The sequence below is a fragment of the Cyanistes caeruleus genome, chromosome Z, assembly GCF_971803275.1.
Source record: "Cyanistes caeruleus chromosome Z, bCyaCae1.hap1.1, whole genome shotgun sequence".
Taxonomy (NCBI): Eukaryota; Metazoa; Chordata; class Aves; order Passeriformes; family Paridae; genus Cyanistes; species Cyanistes caeruleus.
This window is the reverse complement of record NC_141732.1, coordinates 19006099-19023243: the sequence shown is the minus strand read 5'-3', so window position 1 is coordinate 19023243 and position 17145 is coordinate 19006099. Positions and strand designations below refer to the sequence as shown.

General features: G+C 40.0%; 1 protein-coding gene across 50 annotated transcripts in view; it reads left to right on the top strand.

Moving 5' to 3' along the window:
* KIAA0825 (KIAA0825 ortholog) overlaps positions 1-17145 on the top strand; it is a 239834-nt gene that overhangs the window by 112686 nt on the left and 110003 nt on the right. For 46 of the 50 annotated variants that reach the window (XR_015280922.1, XR_015280921.1, XR_015280928.1 and 43 more), the window contains 3 exons: positions 1341-1574; positions 3234-3642; positions 7390-7546. Coding sequence is in view for 42 of the 50 variants with exons in the window: in XM_086868965.1 (XP_086725091.1) it covers positions 1341-1574; positions 3234-3642; positions 7390-7546 (800 nt within the window). In the remaining 8 variants the exon portion in view is untranslated. Of the gene's footprint in view, positions 1-1340; positions 1575-3233; positions 3643-6357; positions 6431-7389; positions 7547-17145 lie in introns of all 50 variants that reach the window. The other 4 variants (XR_015280925.1, XR_015280924.1, XR_015280926.1 and 1 more) reach the window with 1 other exon arrangement.

The following is a 17145-nucleotide window of genomic DNA, read 5'->3' as shown; positions in this document are numbered from 1 at the left end:
TGCAGTCAGGCCATGGTAGGAGTGGTGAAAACTCTGAAGAATGCAGAGGTTCCAGAGCAGTGTTGTTGACCAGGCGTCTGATGACCTTAAGTGTTTGTCTTACCAGCAGACTGGCTGCAGAACATTTTCGTAGGTCTCTACCAGTAGAGGTTCTTCATCTTTATGCATTTAACAACTCCAAACCTTTGCCACAATTTAAAAGTAAGAGGAGTGAAAAAGAAGAGTGGAAAAAGAGAAGGAAGGACTTCTTCTTCTACTGAGGGAGAAGTAATCTGATGAGCGTACAATCTCTGGTGTCAACAGGAACTCAGCCTCTTAATTTTGTGTTAAGTGGAACAGCTGCCCTCACAATTAGAGCAACTAATTTTATCCCCAAGGGAAAACAGTATTCAGTCAGAAAAGAGAGGTGAGGTTTAGAAGGGTGATATTGCAAATTACGGATCAAAAGCAGGAGGGCTCAAAAGAAGAGGATGAAAATGGGAGAGTGCAGGAGGGGAAGTAGAATTATGGGTATCACAAAATAGAAAACAATGATAAAAGTGCTCAGGTACTTCTCAGAGAAAAATGGGACTCCAAAAAGTAGTTTAACATGTAAGAGGAAGCAAAGCAGAGAAGTGGTACATGGAAGGTTACAGAAAGATCATGATGAGATCAGCAAAAAGTAGACAGAAATAAAAGTATGAGCAAAGGATCTAAAGATCTAACATGTCAAAACACATCTCTGATAAGCTCTGCAATACTCTGCTTGACAATTGCAACTCCGTGACAATGCAGTTTGCTCTGGTATTAAGAATGTGGAGAAGATTGATACTTGTTGTAATGTCAATAACTGTATTTAGGATGGTGTTTTGAACGTACAATCTTTGATGGCATGCTGTGTTTCTGTTGATTACTATTATTTGTATGTACTTTTGTTTCCAAAATACTTTATTTTTTCCTTTACTGTCTGTAGTATAGCAGTTTGGTTATCTAATACTTCATTAATACTATCAAGACAAGGACATAGGAAAAAAAGGTATATCTGTTTGCCTTATTGATTTAAATGTTTTCCATATAAAAAGGAAGACATCAATCAGCTTAAATATAATTTTTTATAAATATATAAGCGGAGAAGTGAGAATGAAGGAAATAAATTGACTTTTTTTTGTCAGTACTCTATTAAGATGGTACTAAGATGTTTTACATCATACTCTTTCTTATTTTGTAAGAGACTAATATGTCTAATTTATTATATATCATAATGTTACTTTTTTTGCATAAGAATTCTGAAAATACTTTCTGAAACAGATTTACACAACTGACTACACTTACTGAATAGTTAATAATTCTTCCTTCTGAAGTTTCCAGTTGTGGTGAGTCGGAGCCGGAAGTTATCAGATGCTTGAAGTTGACTTTGATTAATTCAGTCAAGGGTATAGTGAAACAGATAATTTCTTTGATGCATTCATGGGAGGCAAAAGAAAACTATGGAACATACCAGCACAAGCAAATAGTTCCCGAAAGTTTACTGAAAACTGTTCCAAAGGAATGGAATTACACTCCTCGGGAAATGAAGAGAAAAGAATCTGGGAAATGTAGGTGAAATTTATACATAATATTTATATATATATGTATATATATACACAATACATCCTATAAGCTTCTCATAAGAACTTTTAAGTCATTTACTCCCTTACTCTAAAACTGGGCAGTTAAATTTTGTGAGTGTTGTAGCTTGACAATGAATAAACTATTTCCAAACATCCTGTGGTGGTTGGGTTTTTTTAAGTACTTTATATTAAAATCTAGTTATTTTTTTCTTGAGGCTTACACTCATGCATATACAAACAAGGTTTTGAAAATAACTAGCACTATACTATTGATAATACTAGTAGTGAAGATTTTTCAACATCTGGCAGTAGTCAGATGGGATTCAAAACAAAGTGAAGATTAATGCCTATACTTTGGCCTCAATGGCTGTAAACAGTTTTCCTTTTCATGAACAACTTTTCATGCAGGACTTCCATTCATCCCAACTTTACAACACAGCAATTTATGCTTGAATAAAAAAACCACTGAAACTGTTGTGGAATATGCTACTGCTTGGTTGTTCAAACAATTAGTAGAGAAATAAAGAAATCCTGTAGAACGGGAGGTGTTTTGAAGGTGATTAGATATAAAGTTTATTTCTGGTATGTATTTTCATAGCCCACAGTGCCTAAAGCATCTGTCATTTCAGGTCATAGTTCAGAAGGCTAACTTTTTGGGAACATTTCATTATAAATTATTGCCACCAAAATATTATCTGATTATTTTCAATAATTGTGGCACAGAGTTTTGAGTATGTAAATTGTGGCCAAGCCAGGGCATCAATCAATTTTTTTTTCATATGTTTTCCTGCACTCTCATTTTAATCTAGAACATTTGTATGGCTATTTTGGGTTAATTGCTATGTGTGAACTGATATGCAAACTGAGAAGTAAAACTATAGGCTTCAAGACAATTTAAATTTGTATGTGTGATATCTAAAACAGAATATGGTTTCTTTAATAAAAGAAAAACATTTGGAACGCAGGTGCAATGACACAGGGTTTTCTGTAATTGTTTGGATATTGTTTGAAGATTGGTGCTTTTTTAAATCTTGACACCTTTTGCTATATTGTTCATTTTAGATATGTTTTTGTTTTGCTATGCTATGTTTTGAGCAGCACAGTTTCTCTGTAGTTAATTTTATAGCTACTTTCATTATCTGGAGTCTTTAAAATGCAGTGCAATCTAGAGTAGACACTTCTGTGAAAGATGATAAACTGAAGTTTTGTTATTTTGAACATAGAAGGAGATTGATAAAAAACCTAGAGATTATAAATATATGTTATATGCTGATACACTTAGTGCAATGCTTCAGCTGTGAAGTTGAAAAAATACTACAATTTTGAAGACTAATTTTTACCATTCAGAATACTTGAGTACTGTCTTTCTCATGAGTGCAGTAATGACTGTGCACAGCAGGACTAATTGTTAATAGAATCACAGTCTAAGTTCCGAATTTTCTGCTTTTAATTCATGTAATTGTTTAGGGTTTGTGGGATTTATGTGCAGAAAGCATAATACAAGTGAAACTACAGTGTTGAGTACTTAAGCTTTTTACCCATTTTCAGTACAAAAGAAAGTTAGAAATTATTATACAACATTCAGAAGCAGTTAGAACTATACTGTTAATGTTAATCATATCATCTTTTCTTTCTATTTTTAAGGCTTCACAAGGCTTGCAGCTCAAGCAGTATCTATTGTAATCAGCAAGTTACCTACAGTGATTGCATGTTTGCCTCCCCCAATTAAATACTTCTTTTTTCTGGCTGAGAGAAAAATGTCAAGAAACTTTGCTGAATTGAAGAAAGCTGGTCTGCTTGTCTGGAACTTGATTGTAATTATAGGTCGGATATTTGAGGATGGAAATACTGCAGAATTTTTAACAGGTGCAACACTTGATAGATGGAGCAAAGAAAAACTCAGTTTAGTTCGTGTGTGCTTAGAAAGTATTATGGGGAAACAGAAAAGTGGTCCTAAGCAAGTGACCCAGAAGATTATACAAAGCATTGAACAGCAAAGACCAAACTGGATTGAAAGCCAGTTGCTGAAGGCAAGAAAATTGAGCATAGACTGGTAAGAACATAGTATTTTACAAATGCTATTATTTGCTCTTTATTTTACTGGGTTATTGGCATGTTTATGGCTACTGCTCAATTTTAAGGAAAAGAGATGAGCAGTGATCTTATAGGAAACAGATTAGTCCTTAATATTTATGGCTTTGTACCATGGGTTTGTAATTTCAGTTCATTGTTGAAACACTAAAACATGGTTGTTTCTTCAGAACAGTGTGTTCATAGTACTACAAGATTTCATGTTTTCTTGATGAGCCAAAAATGTGGACAAGTCCATTGCTATATCTTTCAAAATGTTAATAGGTACTAAATATAATTTGATTTTACTGTAGTGATTAAATTAAGAGGAACTGTGAGAAGCTTTCAGTCTTCATCTGTGAATAAAAAGTAAGCATACTTTATTCCAAAACATATCAAACCCTAAGGCAAAACAGGACAAGAGTAATATCCTGCTGTGCCGTTCTGAGAAAATACCAATTTTTCCTTCAGATTTGAAATTAAGAGCTTTACAGTGATTTTTCAAGGAGTTGTGTACATGTCAGTGTGTTTGTAGTCCAGTCTGTTTTAATGTTGCAGTCATGTATCATTCTGTAAAAATACCATTCATCAACTTTGCAATATTAGATTTATTGGAATTACATGACTTACAGAATTATATTGTAACTGCTAAAAGTAAGATTACTGGTTTTTTTTCAATGAATATTATTTGAAGTTGCAGTTGTTGCTACCATGTCAGGATTTGTCCATTTAAACAAAGGATGCAGTGATTGTAGGTTGGAATCAGTGATACCAGTGAACAGGTTTTCACACAGTGCTTTAAAGGACAGTGTCCTATTTCTGTGAGTAGTCAGTTAATGTGGCAGCAGTAAGCAGTAATAGTGTCACACAAATGCTCATTGACACTGACCTTTGTTATCTTTACATTTTCATTTAATTCTAATTTACAAGATCTAATCCAGTGATTAAAAGATTGAAGTCAGATGCCAGTGACTGAAGGAGGTGTAGAATAAAAAAGCATAATGATAATTTGAAAAGTGGTACTTAACACAGTGGTCCCATAATTCCATTTCTAATGACACAGAGAGAATTGGTGCTTCTTAAAAATATAAGTATAAGACGACAATATTGTGGATAACCAATAAAAACTAAAACTTTAGTTAATTTGCACATCTTCTGAAGCTGAGAATTTTAAGTTAATATACTACTGTATTCTCTTTTGTAAAATATCACAGAAATGCTGTGTTATATGTTAGGTATCAGATTGTTGAAAGTAAACACAAGAAAATGTTTCTGTATGTTCCAGTGTCAATCAAAGAGAGAACTAGCTTGTGACCAGGTCTGGTGATTTTAAGCTTAGGATAATGAACAATACATTACCTGCTCTCCAAGAAAGTGATTATTTGATGCAGTTATGAAACTGACTCCCCCAACTTCAGTTGCGTTTCTGCAACAGAAATCTAATATGAATTTTTCCACTTTTCATTCAAATATTATGAGTCAATATCGGGGAAAAAAAGATGCAGTTTATAAATACCTGAGATATGAAATCTAGAGATAAATATTATTATAAATACAAATTACAAAACTAATATATTAGAGCTGAAATTCAAATATTCAATTGAAGTAAGTAGCAGCCAGATAATTACTAAACTAAAAGCAGTCTTTCAAGAGGAGATTTATGATTTTCATGAATGAAATTACTATATATACTATATATGCTATATACTAAGTTGGTGTTATGTAACCATTGAATAATCAAATGTTTTCTGGATTTAGCTGGATGCATGTGCATGTGTATTCATATTTATAAATGTTTATAGACTTCTAATAGATACATATGAAAGAAAAAAACGCCATAAATTTAAAAGAAATTATTTGGGACTCACCTACACATATAAAACATCTTTGAAGTGCAGTGGGTTTTTTGTATGTAAAATTCTTGCTTGATTTTGTGTTATTATTATCACGGTTGCTGCTTACATAAAAAGCCTAAATAATATATATTAATTTTAAAGAATATTTAAAAAATTATAGCCTTCCTTAAAGGTTAAGAAAAAGGCAGTTGCACTCATTGTCTGTCTTGTGAACTGCCTGAAAGCATTATTATTCATTAAAATAACCTCCACTTTATGGTAGCAGCAGAGCTGCAAACAGTCATGTTAGATTCTAAAAAATACACGTCCTGAGAAGAAAAGAAATGTCTGTCTTTGCAAAGTAATTTGTCGAATTGAAGATTATTGTTTTTCATCATGGTGACCCTGACCTTGCTGGCTGGGTGCATATACAGATTAAGATGAATGCAGTTATTCCTTAGCTGAGGCCTGGCTCTCTCAGGGCACATTCTTGCTAATGACATGATTGATAGGCAGTCCCAAATCCAGAAAGGAAGTCATTAATCATAGTGCTGCCTGAATCCAATCATCTGCTTCACCTGCGCAGTAGCGGGCAGTAAAGGATACAGTTTGGGTACTGGCACTGATACATTCCTTTGTCAGAGGTCCTTAGCTTTTTCAATGTTAGTTGCTAAGAATTTTGACAAGAAATTCAGGTTGTATCTGTACATGGCATCAAATATCAGCCTTAAGTGTGCTTTAATTTAAAGATCAATTTCTTCTAAGCTTTTCTGTAAAGTACACCATAATAACATAGTATCACTTACTTACATTCAGCAAAGAACAAAATTATAGTTTATATTTTGAAACTATTTGCTCTGTAGGACATTCTGAAACTGCATGTGGAAGCAATATCAGCTTTAATGTCCAGCAGCTGTGCAGCATTTCAGAGAGCCTGTAGGTCAAACAGCAACTTTAAGAACGACTGACTTTGTAACCATGGCACACTTCCAACAGTAAACTGCAACCACAGTGGTTTTGTTTTCAGGTTTTTGGGTTGTTTTTTTTTTTTATGTTTTGCTTTCTGTTTTATTTCTAAGCAAATACAGTATTGATTTTTTTTAATTAATGGAGAATGCTTCTTTATTTTAAATTATTCCAACAGTGTCTGTAGAAAGGACAGTATATTCTTGTGAATCCTATGAGTTCCTGACACATACATGTCAAATACCTGTGTTCCAGCTCTAATATTTGAGTAAAATTTTAGTACTTTTTCTTTCTTAGACTTTATAGCTAGCAATACTAAGATAGTAGTAACTTGTGTTCGTGTGCATCGAGTTTGACAATGATCAGGGATTTGGATGCACAATTGTGGAGGCATTTGGAAATGTCGCCGTCAGATTTTCATGGTAGAAGTTTCATGCAAATACAAAAAAAACAGGGAACAGTATAGGGCAAAAAAATGCAACAAGTGGCGAATAGTTACCTTTTAAATGGCTAACAATATACCAGTGGAAAGAAAACTACTTCAATTTAAAACGTCTAACCTATACTTAGAGTAATGGCTACCTTTCTGACATGTTAATTAGGCTTTAATGTGTGCTGTGACAAGCAAAGAAAAATGCACAAGAGATCGAATGTAAATGCCATTTCTAGCAGCAAAAATACTTCTCTATGGGAAACGGAAATATTTGCTACTTCTATATCCCTAAAGAGTGTTTTATGTGTTCATCTTTCTGATTAAGGTGTTTAAAACTACTATAAAAATGTTATTTACCATGTATTATGTGAGACAACAACATTTGTGTAAGTTAAGTACTTTCAGGTGTTTTTGAAAATGTAGCTATAGCCGAGTTCAAATTAATATTATGCTTTTTAGAAATTTAACTTAGGACTGTATCTTTTCTATATTCTAGTGCTTCAATCACAGTTAAAGGTGCAACGTTCGCGGAAGGAGATACTGCATTTGGATTCACTGAGCATAATATAAACATGATGGTCCTGGATATCTGCCACAAACCAGGTGGTAGCGAGTACCTGAGGCAAATTTATCACATCATCCGGCTCAATGAGGTAGGGAAGCAGCCTTTCCACAGAGCAATTAGGTGTGTACTGGCCTGGGGCAACATCTGCTGGCAGCTAAGGGTTAGTCAAGGAGGTGATAATAGCTCTTAGAGTCAATACAGAATCCTATATTGTATTTTAATAGAATCCATTCAGTTTAGACTTTTGTGCATTTCTACAGAAAAGATTACTTTATAGGAAACACTGCAGATTTTATTTAGGTACTTAGACAGTAGTATGGCTCACAAAATTCCTTCAGTTTCATGTTGTAGACTATACATTTTTTAGGAGTCTGAGCACAGTAAAAAAAAAGAAATTAAAAGTATCAATGAAGGCTGTTTAAGAATTAACTGTTACAAAAAGTAAAATTACATTAACTGTCTTGATTTAAACAAACAAGCAACCCCTGTGGCTGTACTGAGGAAGTAAATGCATTCACATGAAATCTTCCTCAATTTAGACAATGCTGTTCAGCTGAAGTGGTTTTAAAATTATAAGAAACAAATTCAGATTTATTTGCTGCATATGGAATTTTGATAATGTAAAAGAATTATCGCTTTATTTCTAAGGCTGTTCTAAATTGCCCCAAGTTACTAAAAGCATTCTGATTTTATTCACTAAAATAAACATAGGTTTGTTTAAATTGTACAGTAACACAAATCTACACCACTTAATTTTTAGAAAGTTCTGGTTTTAGCTTTAATTACTAAATTCCTTGAATGAATAAGCACGTACTGTTAAGATCCTTGCTAGTGTACAGAAGGGTTTATAATAAAATAAAAAATAATGCAATTATAGGCAGAGGCGACGATTTTTCTCCTAAAAAGACTGGTAGCAGAAAACCCTGACTAGACAGCTATGTCTGTAGGAAGGCCATAGAGAGCAGCTTAGTACTGACACTGTGCTTCTGAAAATCAGATCCAACTGTTCCGTTCCGAAGTATAGGCTTAAAAATAACCTATATAAATCTGCCTTTGGAAGCAATAGAAGCAACGTAAGCATATATGTAGAGCAGAAAACCTGACATTAGTACACTACAGAATCTTTTCAAGTTTCAATTTGCTGAACAATTTAGGTTTAGGAAGTGAAGTGAAAATTATTACTGTAATAAACAAAACCTTTTCACCTGGAGCACATTCAAAATTACTCTTAGGTATAAAGGAGAGAGGAAAAGACCACCAAAAATAGCATATAGTCCAGTAGTTAGGACAGTTACCTAGGGGACAGCATACGCAGGCTCAAATCTTTATACTTCCTGTTTTATACCAGGGAATTGAATCTCCCACATCTGAACTAATTCCCCAAACCTCCGTACCATTAGCTGTCAGCATGGAACTCCTCCTTTTTCCCCTGCTGGAGTTCTTTTGCCTTGTAGAAATAGTGGTAAAAATGCATTCTGTAACTTTCAGTGTCAAAAATAGAATCATACTCTAGCTGAAGGAATAGAGTGCACATGCTGGGTTTTGGAGACCTTGCTCTAAGATCTGACTCCTGTGAGTATTTGGTTATTTATACAAAGTGGAACAGCTCCAATAGGAGGTATAAGGCTAAGAGAATTAGGTGGAAGAGGGACTTCAGCCTGACTTTCCACATCCCAGGTGTCTCTCCTTGAATTTCTGCAGCTAGTAAGACCTTTCTTTAAAATAGAACATTTCTCAGTGGAAAAAACTGTATGGTTTTAAAAAAGAAGAGACCCTGACCAGCTTGAATTACAGAAGGATTTAACTGTATTATTTTCTATTGCCTTTGAAACCATTACAAAACATTTTAATGCTTAGCATGGTATTATGATAATGCAGTTTTCAATATTATTTTTCAAAATCTAAATTATGTTTTATGTGCCTGCTTATCAAGAAATAGATTTTATTGTTTATTCAAAGGTCCATTCTTTTCTTTAGACTCCTTGGAATGTTAAAGGATTGTGTTGTTAAAATTAGAGATCTTTGTGCTACAGTGCTTAGTAATCATATGTAGAAACAAAATGATGAGACAAAATAGTTCTCAGTAATATTCCTTAGAAAAGCAGGTGAAAAGGAATATGTAAAAGTCACAGAATACTCTGAGTTGGAAGGGACCTACAAGGGTCATCAAGTCCAACTCTTAAATAAATATATGGACTCTTCAAAGCTGGATTTGAAAATAGAGATCTGATTTTATGAAAAAAATTAATAAATACTGTAGTACTCAAAACAGCTTACAGCCATGAGAAACGATGCTCACTTTTAAAAATTTCAAAGGTTCAATAAAAACCTTAACAAATAGAACAAAGGACTGAACAAGGAAAAAGGACAGCGCACACTGGGAGTTGGTGACCGTGGCAGCCACGAGCTCTCTACAAAATGACTGCTCCACCTTTTACACCCCTGGGGTTGCATCAGGCAGCCCTGGCCCCTCACAGAGTCCATCAGTCAGCTCTTCCTCGCTGTCCATGGCTGCAGCTGCTTTCTTGCACCCTGGCTGCAGCTCAGGTGTTGCTGCCTCTCAGTGAGGAGCCTGCCCGCTCCAGCTGCCCAAGCAAGGGCTCAGGAACTCGCCCTCCTGACACAGGTCCCGACTACCAAGGCCGTGCCTTGGCAGCCATCCAGGGGGAAAGGGACTGTGGGGAGAACAGAGAATGTCGAAATAACAAGTCACAGTAACGTAACTATGCATCAATATAACTTCTCTCAACATACACATAATATTCATCTCTTAATTGCCAGAGCCAATCATCACATTACCCACCTATAAAAAAAAACCCCTTTTCTCTAAGTCATTTGGATCAAGCAATTAACAGTATCTGTTGATATGGGTGGGGACGTGGGAGGAAAAGAAAAAAACCTTTAGAATTTTCCTTGACATGAATTTGTTGGAGTAGACAAAAGGGAATCACAGAGGTCCAGTTTGGCTTTTTACCCCCATCTACCGTGCCTATGGAGTTGCTACCCATGGCAGGTGTATCTTGCTGGAGAATATGGAGGCCCATTCTATATTCTAATTCTAATCTAATAATATCTAATTCTTGACTTAATCTACTTGTCAGTTGTATCTGTACTAGATTCTGGAGGGAAGAGAGAATTGAGGAATGGTAGGAGTCCAGTATAGCTTGTACCCCCACCTTACCATGCCTACAGGGTTGCTGCCCACGGCAGAGCTATATAATCTTCCTGGTGACAAGCACAGGGGCTAACCCGGTTTTGCCCTCTGGTTCCTGTCTTATTCTACTTGCTAACTCCTAAATGAATTATCCTAGCACTTCTCACTGTTCCCTGTGTACCTTCCCTCAACTGATACTTGCAATCCCCATCTATTAAAATAGGACAATTATATTAATACGATTTAAATTTTCCACCTAAAGTGTTACTTAAAACAGTCTCTGAGCTGGCTGGTGGAAGCATGACTCTATTTTTTGGACATCTTGGGGGCTTACAGGAGAAGCAAGAAGCAGCAGAAGTCAGTCAGTCTTCTTGCTGGCCAGACTAGAACTGTAATGCTGGTTTATGAACTGCAGGCAGATGTCCCCTGGCCATCACATCCGGCAGAAACACTGCAGTTATCTTAGTTGAACTCACAGGTAAAAAGAAATCCATCAGCATAAAAAGCCCAACCTAAAAGTGCAAGTAGTTTTTCTCTAATAAATAGGTGGATTTATCCCGGCTCAGGTTTCTTGTAGCAGCAATGTTTACCCCCAGCAGGTTACCCCCACCCCCGCCCTCCGCCAATCTTTGGTTCTCAGGGTCTCTAGGATGCTCTAGGCTTGTTTGCACTGGCAAAGACTTGGGTGTCTGCCCCTCTAGGCTGTGGAGATGTGCCAGTGGCATGGACTTTTCTCAGGACAAGAGAAAATGCTGTTGTTCTATGCTGATAAGTGAAAGGCACAAGTGGCAGCTGTCACCAATTTGGTTATTGCTGTCACCGATCTGGTTATTGCTGTCACTGATTAAAACCATGGGCTGCACATAGGATGGAAGAGGGTGACTTTATGAGAAAGGTGACAAACAGGACTGGCAACTATTAAAAAAGACTAAAAGGGGTCTCCTTTTTGATCAAGGTAGAGCAAGCAGGTCTAGAGAGGAAGAATATTGGCAGTTACCCACTCAACAGTACAGGGACAGTGACTAGAGGAAGGCAGCACTACATCAGGATTTACTATCAGCATTGCCCAAAATTTTCTGGGTTTAGCAAAAGCTTTTTGGCAACAGCCACCTGCTCTTCCTGTACCCAGCTGGGTTTTCAGCTCTGCCAGGCTGTCCAGCCCTTGGGGTCATGGAAAGGACAGTTCTCCCAGAGAAAAGGGATAAAGGGACTGGCTGTGCCTAGGATGCCTACCCTTCTTTCTAGGGCAGGCAGCTTCTTTTTGCTTTAACAGCTATAAAAGGGAAATGCAGAGGCAAATACTTTTTTTCTATGAGAAAAAGAGAGCTAGGGGCTACTCTAGCTAGCAAAGCTCAGCAGCGACACACGCACACATAGACTTGTCTGTTTTCAGCAGCCGGACGCACAGTGCTGTGTATCTAGAGCTGTCTTTGGGTGTGCCCAGCCCATGTGTGCACCCAGGGGCACGTGCAGAGCCAGTAGTGCACACACACACAGGTACTTGCTCGTTTGCACAGAGCCCCACTGTACAGTGGTACCTGTCAGCAGCACACACACAGAGCTGTGCACAAACTTACACTACAGAGTGTGTAATTCAACACACATACACACAGCAATGTACACAACGCATGTATCTCACACAGGGCCATGCTCACCCCTACAGAGCTTGTGCACACTCACAAACACAGAGCTGTGTCCAAACTCACACTTGAGAGTGTGCAATTTAATACACATGCACACAACACATGCACAAATCAGCACATATGTGTGCAAAGTACTGTACACACCAGCACACTTGTATAGTGTCCAAAACAGGACGTTCATTCACATTTGGGCACACTAGAAAACGCACATACATGCAGCCCATGCACACTGACACTCAGCACCTGGCACGTGCAGGCTCGACATGTGTAGAGTCACTCACTGACACACATGTGCACAGAGTCACACACACACTGGCACATACATGCACAGCATTCCCTGGAGCCCTTCTGGAATGAGAACTGTAGGACATGTAGTGTCTACTACCCCCCTCTAGGCAATGTTTAACTGTGTAGTTTCACAGACTGATGTTACCGATGGGGTAAAGAGCCCCCTCTGTGCCTTTGGGGTAGGAATAGGCAGTACTGTTTTAAAGGAAAGGTCAAAGAGAGACCATGTTAGATTTTTGCTTCTTGCCTCTCACCCTACAATGGCAGGACACAAAACTGAACACCCTTTTGGTGCTCTATCTTTTCTAGAATCTTGACTAACACAAAGGGGAGGATTAGAAGAATTAGCAGTTTCTAGGCTCAGCTCTTGCTATTCCAGTGGGGCTGTTCAGTGGTTCAGGAGAAGAAGGGATGGGGTAGTACAGGTGGCAGTAGCTAAACAGTTTTTCCTACCCCTCAATTGAAGGGGGTTACCTGTGCTCTTTATTACCATATAGGGCAGCTCGCAGTCTCTTGGGGATCAGGCACACAGCAAGGAAAGCTCTAGGCCTGTTCACAGGGATGACAGTGACCTTGAAACAGAGTTCATTAAGATTTCATATTGGACTGGAAGAGGAAAAGGTATTTTGAAATCACTGTTTATGCTTGGAAAAATAAGCCTTTGACACTCAAGCTCTTCTCTTAACCTGAAAGAGAAATAGCACCTGCTAGTGTTAAATTTGAGTGGAGAACGACTGTTCTGTTTTACACTTGGTTAAAAATTAAGTGTTCACAGAGAAAAAGGTAGGAGGGGGAAAAGGAAGGAAGAAAACAAAGCATACCCCAAGCCAGTGTTCTTCTCAAATTCAGGATTTTTTCTTTGGACAGAGTGGGGTGCAGAATAGCTTTCTTTTGAAAGGACTGAGAAGCTAGAGCTGTTCGAGTTGTTCAGTGACATGTTCCCTCTACCTGATCTGTACTGGGGTTGTTCTTCAGTTTTTATTCGGATGTTTAAAACTTGACACATCCAATTTTCTTTTGACTCACATCACGGCCGGTACACCTGGTTGGACCCAGTCTCCCCTCAGTCCTCTCTATGATACAACTCTATACTAGATCTCTATACTGGATAACCTTATTTTCACTTTTGGTGTTGGGGTCACATCTCCACCGGGTTAGTCTTCTCTCTAAGGGATTGTTTAGGGGTATCTTTTAATTTCTCCCTCCCCTTGGGGATTTTTTACTGGCTCTTAGACCCACCCATCTTTCTAACAGCCTTTCATAACAAAAGCCCCCTCCCAACAGAGAGAAGAAAGAGAGAGAGAGAGAAAAGAAAGAAAATAAAAAGAAAATAAAACAAACCTTACTTTCTTCTAAGAAAGCAAAGGTAAACAACTAGAGAACTAGTGAGAGATTAAGTGACTCATTGTCCCCCCCCACAATGGGGCTGACAAGTGAGACCGAACGAGCTCTAACAGAACTATCTCTTCTCCGGTATCACCGCCCATCACTGCGCGGCCTCGGCAAGGACGAGCTCTGCCCTAGCAGCTCCCCTCGGAAGCGGGAAACTCGCAGACAGCCGCCTGCGCGGGGGTGGTCCGGGGCTGAGGCCCGCACCTCGCCTCCCTCTCCGTCTCGACCCCCCGCTCCCGGGGCCGCGGCCGCCGTTCGGGACCGTGGCGGGATGGGAGCTGACCACGGCGCGCTTCACTTACACCCGAGCGGGGCGGGGGCGCCTGTCCCGGCTTCACTGCTCACTGCCGGCTCCCCCGCTTTTCTCCCGGTCTACCCACTGGGAGTCTCGGCTACCCCTCGGCGTCCGGCACTGCGGCGGGCTGGGAGCTGCTCCCCAGGCGCTGTACTTGCACCGAGCAGGCGGAGGGGCAGCGTGCGCCCCGGGGAATCGCCGCGGCTCCGCGTCCCGGCGCTCTCCGCTCCACGGACGCCGGCAGCCACCGAACACAGCCCACGCGAACCTCGGCGGTCCCGCGTTTGGAAACCCTGTTACTGGGCCAGCCTTGCTGGGCGCTACCGCGCTTGGCGTTTCTGGATCGCCGCTGGCAGCCTGTACAGGCGCGCCTCTGGCACCGGGCTTTTACTGTGCCTGGCGCTCGACCGCACACGTGGCCCCTTCGGTGTTTGGGAAGCCCATGCACAACTGGGCTGGTCTCTGACTGTCAGCAGAGCCGGTCTTCACAGCGCTCAGCCTTTACAGTCGCTGCCGCCCACACGGCGACCCCGCGGTCCCCGCTGGGAAAACCCTACACAGCTCCCGGCCCGCCGTTCCTGCGGCCGCTTCCAGGCACCTCCGCCCTCCTGGCGGTGCCGCGGCTCCTCCGCGCCTCGGCAGAGAGCGGCCCGCTGACCTAATTCCTCTTAAATCTTAACTCCGCTCTCACTCGCGTCCCGCCACTTTGCGGTCCTCCCACTTCCTTCTCACTCTGCGACTCGCCCACGATATTTTCTACCCTTCTTTCACACACATCCCGCTGTCCACGGTTCTCCAGCCTCCCTCTTACTCCGGGTCCCGCCTGCGGTTTCTTCCCTGCGCCTTTCACTTGCGGAGCGCGCCTTTTGCAGTTCCCCGCTTTCCTCTTACTTCGCGTCCTGCCCTGTATCAGCCCAACCATCCAATATCCTTTTAGCTCTGACGGATCAGGTACGGGTCCCGGTCACCAACCCCTGGAGCTGGGGTGAGTACACTCGGATTATGGGCTCTTGGTATGGCCAAAGTAATCATGAGAATTTTGTATTTACACAGTAACCACCTCACTCACACCCCAAGCAAGCTCTTGGCTCCCACACGTGCAAATAGTCACAATCCTCATCTGCAGTTTTTTTAGGGGGCCTTCTTCCTTTCTTCCCCCTTTCTTTTTCATTATCCGATCTTTGTTGTCGCCAGGGTGTTAACCTGCAATCTCCAATAGTTCCAGGAGAAGTTCTTCAAGCCACCAAACGGCGCGGGAGTGCACCTCTCCTACTTAATCTCCCAGGGCCATGGAGATGAGGTTTTTAAATCCCGGACGAGTCCCCATTTGTGAGAAACGATGCTCACTTTTAAAAATTTCAAAGGTTCATTAAAAACCTTAACAAACAGAACAAAGGACTGAACAAGGAAAAAGGACAGCGCACTGGGAGTTGGTGACCGTGGCAGCCACGAGCTCTCTACAAAATGACTGCTCCACCTTTTACACCCCTGGGGTTGCATCAGGCAGCCCTGGCCCCTCACAGAGTCCATCAGTCAGCTCTTCCTCGCTGTCCATGGCTGCAGCTGCTTTCTTGCACCCTGGCTGCAGCTCAGGTGTTGCCGCCTCTCAGTGAGGAGCCTGCCCGCTCCAGCTGCCCAAGCAAGGGCTCAGGAACTCGCCCTCCTGACACAGGTCCCGACTACCAAGGCAGTCTAAACAACAAACTACAATACCATAATTACACATCAATATAACATCTCTCAACATACATATAATATTCATCTCTTAATTGCCAGAGCCAATCATCACATTACCCATCTATAACACAGTCCTTTATGTGTTTGCCAAAAATAACAATAATTTTTAGTAATGACAACTGAAGAGATAATTCTTCTGAGGTGTCAGGCTCAATAATATTCTGTATACTTAGTTTGATGCCTACTCAGTGCAGTGAGGATATAGCTTACATGTTTACAGATGTGTTTTAATATTTTCACATTTTTGAAACATGACCCTTTCAGAGCCTACAATATTTGCTATACTAACGAAGATCTTAATGTAATATATTTACTATTCTTGGATAAATCTCTTCATCAATGCCAAACTCACAGTATTTTATTAAAGACAGAAAAATACTTCTACTGAGGTCAGCTGTATACCACTTGAATTTTTTGAACCCTAGCAAGCAGGTGTTACCGAAATTGGTCAAAATCTCCTTGCACTGCTACTGTAGCATTAAGAAGCAGGCATTCTTTATTTCAGCACTAGATGCCACAGGGGTATCTCCACCAAAACTGTGCATGTCAAGTACAGAAAAGTTCCTGCTTTATATACTCTGTTTTGTATACATATTAATTGGCTTTCCCAGAACGAACATACATATAATAATAATTTCCTTGAGACCGTAACATGTTCCCCCCTGCTTTGCACATGCGTTCATCTGTCCCAGGGGTCCCTCTGGTGGTCTCTGGTGGTCCCAGACCCCAAAGTTACCTGTTCAGTGAACTGGTGTTGCTTTCCAAAAAGGGAGCTGAGATGACATACCCAGGCTGGTTCATTATTTTGTTAATGTTTAACATGATCCTACAGAATATGTATTGCACCTTTCTCTAGACTACTGGTTTTGAAAAACAAGCATTGTATTTTCTCACCAGCTGAGCAAATAGTTATTCATCTAGCAACACATGGACAGCTATTTCCAGTACTGCTTCTGAAAAAGCAACACAATCTTCTGTTGGTTCTGTTACATCCAGAGGACTGGGTTGCTTTAGTCTACAGATTTTTTTTTAAATGTATACATGGAAGGCAGTATATTCATGAAAATTTGGTAGATGTACAGAAATAGCTTTTATATAACCTCCTTCACTGTGGCTTTGAAAACTTTGTTATGGTATAAAGGAAGGGCGGAAGGAAGGGCGGAAGGAAGGGCGGAGGG